This window comes from Solanum tuberosum, unplaced genomic scaffold (genome assembly GCF_000226075.1).
Source record: "Solanum tuberosum cultivar DM 1-3 516 R44 unplaced genomic scaffold, SolTub_3.0 scf00614, whole genome shotgun sequence".
Taxonomy (NCBI): Eukaryota; Viridiplantae; Streptophyta; class Magnoliopsida; order Solanales; family Solanaceae; genus Solanum; species Solanum tuberosum.
Window position 1 is genome coordinate 6,439 of NW_006239525.1, and position 8,520 is coordinate 14,958.

General features: G+C 38.0%; 1 protein-coding gene across 1 annotated transcript; it reads left to right on the forward strand.

The window, feature by feature from the left end:
* Positions 1 to 200: 200 nt before the first annotated feature.
* Positions 201 to 8,298, forward strand: LOC102585248 (DDB1- and CUL4-associated factor 8-like). The gene is made up of 5 exons (XM_006366061.2): positions 201 to 463; positions 3,048 to 3,299; positions 6,758 to 6,901; positions 6,982 to 7,671; positions 7,791 to 8,298. The coding sequence occupies exons 1-5, from the start codon at positions 356 to 358 to the stop codon at positions 8,016 to 8,018; spliced, it is 1,422 nt and encodes a 473-aa protein (XP_006366123.1). The 5' UTR covers positions 201 to 355; the 3' UTR covers positions 8,019 to 8,298.
* The last annotated feature ends 222 nt before the right edge of the window (positions 8,299 to 8,520 follow it).

The following is an 8,520-nucleotide window of genomic DNA, read 5'->3' on the forward strand; positions in this document are numbered from 1 at the left end:
CCGATCAAAGTGTTAAACACCTCTAAATTGGGCTGGAATTTAGGACCATATTTCATTCATGTTGCATGATCATGTGTATTTAGGTTCAGATAATATGATTTCAAGCATATCCATAATTCTAAAATGAAACTAATAATTTACCGGATTAGGGATATTTAATACTTTCTGTCTTCTATATACATATATATACCTATGTTATGAAACACTAGTAAGAATGGAGTAATAATTAGGAATACCGCACTTACCTTTTTGGCACAAATTTGAGTGTTAATGTGTTCCGCAGGGCGAAGATTACAACCTCCTTTAAAGTGGATATATACAGAGTTGAAGCACTTACGAGGAAGCTAAAGGTAACATGAAGAGGCTGTACAAGTCTACTGACGATGAATTCATGGAGTTCCATAAGAGAGAAATTGGGGTTTCTCAACCCAGAAACTTCACTCGTCGAATCTCCGCTTCTGAGGTCTGATTTATTTAAGATTATCTATTGTTTACATTTATTTGTTTGATGAAATGATTGACAGTATCGAATTTTCCCCCAATTTCGTACTTATGGCTATTCATGGTACTTGTGTTGCTCAATAGATTAGTCTACCAGAGCTCAAATTGGGGATACTTCAGCTTCTTCTTCTTTTTTTTATATTGAGAGAGGTGGTGTTCGTCTGTTTGTGTGCACTTATACTATTCCACAGCTACTTTGTATCTTTCACCAGCAAAGAGTAATTTTGTCAAGGTTTAGCTTAGACATGTTGGGGAGGGAAATCAAATTGGCGTGGTTTGTTTTTGCTGCAATCTGAATCCTGTCCCCGATGATTTTCATCTCACTAAGCAAATATCAGATTGTAATTATGAAATTTAAATTTCTTATCTTTAGATTTCTCTAGGGTTTTCGTTTTCAATGTTTCTATACTTACAAAATTCCATTTATTTTTTTATCTGTTGGAGTGGGTTAAGGATTACTTGGTCTCTTTATGTGATCTTTGGTGATACTCACCTCTTGAGCTAACTTTTGGGTTGAGTTAGACCAAAGAATAGCTTCTTTATCATGGATCAAAGCCAGACCTAGCCTAATTCATTGTTTACCCAATGTTGGAAGGTAAAAGTAAGAATTCAAGTTTTTGCATGGATTACCCCTATTTCGGGATGATCTTTAATTTTTTCCCTAGATCATGTTCTTTAATTTAACCCCTGTTGCTCATTTAATGAAAATTTGTGGTCAAAATATCCTTAACTATGACCTAATTTCACAAGGCATGAGTTTGGAGAACTTTTGTCTTGTCCAGCAAAAGTCATGTCTCTTAAGGTATAACTTTGTGGTTTCCGAAAGTGAACTTATGCCTCTATCAGCATATTTGTTGGAACTAAATTATGCCTTGTAAAACATAACTTGTGGGTTATGAACTTCTTAAGACATAACGTTCTGTAACTGAACGTATTCCTCTATTAGCATAAGTTCTGTAGGAACTAAGTTATGCCTAAGTTCTATAGGAATTAAGCGACATAACTTGTGTTATATTATGGTTCGAAAGTATGGGCTTTTGCCTTGCTTGTTTTACTTTGTTTTTTCGATGTTGGGGCATTTTCGGCCACTTTTTTGTTTCTCAAAGTGTTGAAGGGAACTAAGTTGCTCAGACTCGGGTGCAGGTGTCCAATATGGGTGTGGATCTAGAGGTCGGATCCTTCATGATCTAATTTTTAAGAGTCGGGGAAATGGATATGGGTGCAAGGGTTCTCCTAAAAATTAATTAAAATATCTAAAAATAGAGTTATAAAACCTAATTATGAGATATTATATGAAAACTTGAGGAGAATCCTAGAAGGAGATTAAAGGAAAAGTAGTGACATAAAAAAATTTATATTAAAGGTTACCTTAACTTTTGTATTGATTACATAAAACTGTCCAGACTTTCCCCATCGATTTTGGTCAAAGTACCCAAAATCGGTTGACCAAATCGGACACAGATCCCACACCCACACCCACACCCACGTCGTGTCGACACGGGTGCAACACCAAAAGTGAAGAGTCTGAGCAACTTAGGGCATTTGTGCGAAATGACCCATAAGAATTTGCATCAACTTATTACACTTTGCACGAACTGCTTATAGTGAGTCATGCATCAGGCTGTCTGTTTTCTTCTTTGGGTGGTTAACCAATCACTTTGCGAAAGTAAAGGTTTGAGTTACAGAGATATAGTCACCTTGTTAAATGAGTTGAATGGTACACATATATATTTCTGGTTAATACTTGGAAATTTATTGAACGCCAAGCATCTTACCTACTAGGTTTTGGATGAGAATTTAAGTTTTATCCATTAACGGTATAGACATATTTATATGACTAGTGTAATCTGGCCAACTCCAATAGGGTTGTAGCCTGCTTTTCCATGTTACCAACAGGTGCTTAGTGTAGAAGCTCACCTGCATTTGGCTTTAAGTATGATTATTCTTTTCCATTGTCACCAAATAAAACTTAAAGTCTTTCAGCTAATACCAGCTACTATTTATTGAACGTATCATCCATGTGACGGTCTTCCAGTTCATCACCAGGTATGTACTGTTAATTTCCTTGTATCTATTTCTTCTTAATGGCAGAGCCTGATGTGAAGTTTCTGTGGCACATCCAATAAAGTGAACAAACAAACAAATAACTAAAGAAAACTGAGGCCTTCATGTTCCTTGATGTTAAGTCTCTGTTTTTTGTGTAAGAAATTATCACATTAGTATAAGAAGGTAACAAAAATGAGGCCTTCATACTTAGTGGTGGTTAAGACTTGAGTCCCAGTTGCAGCATAATTTGGTGTAAAAGAATTTCACATTTCGATATTAAGGTAATCCCACATCAGTCACTAAATCAATTAACTAACTACCCCTAATGCCAAATTAGTTGTGTTATCTATGCGAATGCTCAGTATCCATTTCCGGTCTATTATATTCTGCCTGAGGGTAATAAATTTTAAGGTGTTTGAAATTCTTTTCTGTAGAATCTGAGAAACTGGTCCATTATGCAAAGCGGCTGAAACTATTTTCTTTTTCCATATTTGGGGCAGGTTACAGTGAAGCGGCTGGATTTGTATGGGAAGTTAAATGGTCATGAGGGTTGTGTTAACACAATTGACTTCAATGCCACTGGCGATGTTCTTGTCTCAGGTTCTGATGACAGACGAGTAATACTATGGGACTGGGCAACAAGGAAATCAAAATTGTCTTACTCATCAGGCCACATGGACAACATATTCCAGGCCAGGTTCATGCCCTTCACTGATGATCGGAAAGTAGTAACTGCTGCTGCTGATGGCCAGGTGATGTTCTGCGTATCTTGTGCACTTTATTATGTGAAATCTGAAAGATAACGACAATGTGTATGAGCAAATGATCATTTGTAAGTCTGAAATACGCTGTAGTAGATGTGGCTTCTGCTTACTGGACCATTCTCCTGTTGTGATTTAATCATGATCCCGGTCATTATCAAACAAGAACTGTCAAATGATGATAATATTAGTGGTCTGTATTGGAAAGGAGAAGTCCTGTCAAATTCTCTGAGCCGATCAAGCCCTTTAAGAGATTCTAAGAGGTCGATTAATGTCGCATAAGGAAAAAAGCATAAAATTCTGCATAACTAGTGTAATATTTGATTTCTAAAATAAATGATTGCATCACTAATTTATTCTTTGCATAACTGTAGCAGTATACGGTTTGCATAATTACTGCAGTGCTTGATTTGCAATATTAAACTCTGCATTGCCGATACTCGTGCAATGTAGAAATTTATTTTACTTTATGTGAATCCAAGTGGATTAACAATACATTTAATAATCTATGCATTAATTTTGTGAATCCAATGTGGATTTACAATACATTTATTAATGTTAGAATATGAATAAGTATATACTATCCTACTTAGAATAGGAATAGGAATCCTAGTTGGAAAAGGAGTCCAATGTAGTGTCTATAAATAGGGTCTCAATGTAATAATGTAGATACAACAATTCAATAATATTCATTTCCTATATTTCTCACATGGTGCATTGATGAGAAAATTACCCAGAAAAAAAAGAAGTCAGATTTTGGTGACTGTCGAAGGCTGGTTTGCATCGTTTTCTTGTTTTATAAGTGTAGTGTGAAAACCCACACCACCACGAGGTGCAGAACACTCAGGCGAGCAAACCCAAGTGAGCTCCTTTGAGTTTTTCCATGTCACGCGCCCTCACACGCTGCCGGAAGACTCAGGCTTGCGTCACCATGCGCTTCACGCGCGGGCGCGTGCGGCAGTTTCTGGCCAATTTTTGACATTTTTTCCCATTGAGGTCGCCTCTCCATTCCGAGGCAGACCATCTATTTATTTTTTGATTCTTTCCAGTTCCGAGCAGTCAGATCTAATCTTCGGCGACTGAACCCTCTTTCCCAGATTCCGACTAGTTTTATTTGTTTTTTTTTCTCTTTTCTCTAATTTCATAATATGTCTTTAGGGATTGATATTTTTGTCTCCAAAAATATAGGTAGTTCAAGTGCTATGATCACTTTAGAACCATTAATGGGAAGCTCAAACTATTTCGCTTGTGCTTCCTCGGTTGAGTTATGGTGCAAGGGTCAAGGCGTTCAAGATCACTTAACCAACAATGCTTGTGTGGTAGATGAAAGGCAAAGGCTAGTGAGGCAGATATTTTCGCTCCCGTGGCTAAAATAGCATTTGTCTGTCTTTTTCTATCTATGGTTGTTCGTCATTGGTCTCTTCATCAGTTGGACATTAAAAATGTTTTTCTACATGGTGATCTTGCAGAAAAAGTCTACATGGAGCAGAAAAGTCTATATGGGGAAGTCTAGTAGCCTTGTATGTCGATTGCGTAAGTTACTCTATGGTCTGAAACAGTCACCTCGAGCCTGGTTTGGAAAGTTTAGCACAGTAATTCTGGAATTTGGCATGCCTCATAGTGGAGCTGATCACTCTGTGTTTTATCGGCATTTTGCACCAAATCGGTGTATTTATTTGGTTGTTTATGTTGATGATATTGTTATCACTGGCAATGATCAAGATGGTATCACTAATTTGAAGCAACATCTCTTTAAGCATTTCAAGACTTAAGACCTCGGCAGGCTGAAGTATTTTCTAGGTATTGAGGTTGCTTAGTCTAGATCAGTTGTTATTTCTCAACGCAAGTATGCCTTAAGACATTCTTGAGGAGACAGAAATGATGGGATGAAGGTCCATTGACACTCCTATGGATCCGAATGTTAAATCCTTCCAGGACAGGGGGAACCACTAAGTAATCCTGAAAGGTATAGACAAATGGTTGGAAAGTTGAATTATCTCATAGTGACTAGACCCGACATCTCTTTTCCTGTGAGTGTTGTAAGTCGGTTTATGACTTCCCCTTGTCATGGTCATTGGGAAGCACTTGTTTGTATTCTGCAACATATAAAGTCAACTCCTGGTAAAGGACTACTCTTCGAGGATCAAGGCTATGAGCGTATATACAGACGCTGATTGGGCAAGATTATCCTCTGATAGAAGTTCGACATCTAGATATTGTGTTTTAGTAGGAGGTAATTTGGTGTCGTGGAAGAGTAAGAAACAAAGTGTGGTTGCTCGATCTAGTACAGAATCAAAATATCGAGCAATGACTGCAACAACTTGTGAGCTAGTTTGGATCAAACAGTTGCTAGGAGAGCTAAATTTTGGCGAAATCAGTTAGATGGAACTTGTGTGAGATAACCAAGCGGCCCTTCATATTGCATCGAATCCAGTGTTTCATGAAAGGACTATTTGTGAAGTCAAATGATCAGCTTACAGATATCTTCACCAAGGCCCTCACCGGTCCTCGTATTAATTACATATGTAACAAGCTAGGTACATATAATTTGTATGCACCAGCTTGAGGGGGAGTGTTAGAATAGGAATAAGTATATACAATCCTACTTAGAATAGGAATAGGAATCCTAGTTGGGAAAAGAGTCCAAAGTAGTATCTATAAATAGAGTCTCAATGTAATAATGTAGATACAACAATTCGATAATATTCTTTTTTTATATTTCTCACAATTAACCAAACCTGGGTAAGAGTATTAAAGGCAAGCATTCAAGGGTATGGCCTAGTGGTCATTGAAATGTGTGAAAACCATTGAATGGGAGAATGGGAGAATTCTAGTAGAGACAAAAGATTCTAGATATTTCTTTCCCTCTTCCTAAGTTTTGGCAGGGACCCGGTACTTGTGTTGGTGAGGTGTAACAGGTACCCAGTAGAATAGTTGAGGTGTGCACAAGCTAGCCTCGACACCACCATTTTATTAGCTATAAGAATTACCTATGCAACTATCAGCTACTGTGTGGCATCTTCTGCTTCACTTGTCCATTCTTTTTCTCAATGCCATAAAGAATCTGTGCCCAACACTTCATCGATTTAGGAGTTCTTACACATTGCAGAATTAGTGAGATCACCAAATTGCATTTTAGCATTGAATGATTGGATAAGTAATTCTCATACCAATCATATTCTTCTTATTGTCCTAGTATGAAGTAACACATGTTAATAGACCGCAGGGATGTACATCAAGACAATGTTTTTGTACCAATATATGATAGACCGCAGGGATGTACATCCAGAGAATGTTTTTGTACCAATATATTATAGTTTAGGCCTCCTGGAGTTGCTTAATTCGTAATTTGAGAAGGACTAGGGAGAAATAATTCCCAACACCTATGGGCTTATTCTTCAATCTTGTCTGATTTCTGCCATCGCAAAACACTGGTTTTCTCACTGCAGGTCAGGCTTGGTCTATTGCTGGAGAATGGCCACGTAGAAACTAAAAGGCTTGGTAAGCATCAAGGTCGTGTACATAATCTTGCAGTGGAACCAGGGAGCCCCTACATATTGTATAGCTGCAGTGAAGATGGTTTTGTTCAACATGTAGGTTGCCACGTGCTGTTTTACCTGTAAAATGTTCTCTTCCTCAGATTATTTTGCTATAACTTGCATCTGTTCTGCAGTATGACCTGCGAAGCAATTCTGCCACAAAGATATTATGTTGCTCATCTTTCACGGAAAACAATAAGCAATCATCTAGCAGTGTTAGGTTGAACTCCATTGTGATAGATCCAAGAAATCCTAATTATTTTGCTGTTGGAGGTTCTGACGAATATGCACGTGTATATGACATCAGAATGTACCAAATGGATGCTTCTCATAATACAGATAGGCCTATCAACACATTTTGCCCCCATCACCTGATTGAAACACATGACGTTCACATCACAGCATTGGCTTACTCAAGCTCTAGTGAGTTGCTGGTCTCATACAATGACGAATTGATATATTTGTTTCAGAAGAACATGGGATTGGGTCCATCTCCCCTGTCTTCACAAGGTGAAGATGCAAAGAAATTGGACGAGCCACAAGTTTATTCTGGGCATAGAAATTCGAGAACTGTTAAAGGAGTGAGTTTTTTTGGTCCTGGTGATGAATATGTCATGAGTGGGTCTGATTGTGGTCGTATATTTATCTGGAAGAAAAAGGGTGCTAAGCTTGTTAGGTTGATGGTTGGTGATAGGCACATAGTAAATCAGCTTGCGCCCCATCCCTATATTCCTGTTCTTGCAACATGTGGAATAGAAAAGACCATAAAGCTTTGGACCCCATCATCAAAGAATGTTACTCCATTGCCTCGTGACGCCCAAAAGGTGCATATCTTAGCAGTTCTCTCAATAACTATTCATGTTTAGAATCGAAAGTCACAGTTGGTTCATGTAATCTATTATTGATTATTTTTTTGCTGCTGCACTGTCTTGCTGTGTGTTAGATAATGGAAGCTAACAAGCGAGGCCGAGAAGACCATTCACGGGCTACACTGACCCCAGATGTAATTATGCACGTCTTACGTATGCATAGGAGGCAAGCACTGGCTTATGTTGAAAGAAGACACACTAGAGGTGACATCGAGAGTGATGAAGATGATGAGGGAGAGGCCTATGTTTTAGGGTTTTCAGATGGTGATACTGAGGGTGCCTCTGAATGCAGCATTAGCTAAAGTCATATGTATCTTACCCGGGAACAACATACAGTTCACATCTGTATGAATAGCTTGTGTGCACCTTATAGCTGTAGTGCATCACATCTAAGTTTGAGAATTTGCTAGCTGCCTGCCTGTTCCCAATGTCAATAAATAAACAGTGTGTCATCTTCACTTGACCAAAGTTCAAAGTTTAGCATCAGCAAATTATCTCATATCTTAATTACTACAGGGGAATGGCTTCATTTGAAACTTGAAAGATTGCATATGCTCTACAATCTATCCATTTGGAGGTAAATATGTTATCCCATTGCAATTTGAAGGTGAGTATTAAAAACATTCAGTCATTCTTCTGTTTCCCATAGTAGGAAGATTTACGGATTTTACTTTTGCGGAAGCAGATCTCCAGCAACCACGACTCAACGAGGCAAATGAATTTTCTTTGTCTATAACCTTAAAATCCCTGAAATCTAACCATCATGTTATGGTAAAAAATCCTACACTTATATATTTATAGGTA

Coding starts and splice junctions, on each gene's coding strand:
- LOC102585248 (XM_006366061.2), top strand. CDS start 356: ATGAAGAGGCTGTACAAGTCTACTGACGATGAATTCATGGAGTTCCAT. Junction 464..3,047: donor GTCGAATCTCCGCTTCTGAG/GTCTGATTTATT, acceptor TATTTGGGGCAG/GTTACAGTGAAGCGGCTGGA. Junction 6,902..6,981: donor AAGATGGTTTTGTTCAACAT/GTAGGTTGCCAC, acceptor TCTGTTCTGCAG/TATGACCTGCGAAGCAATTC.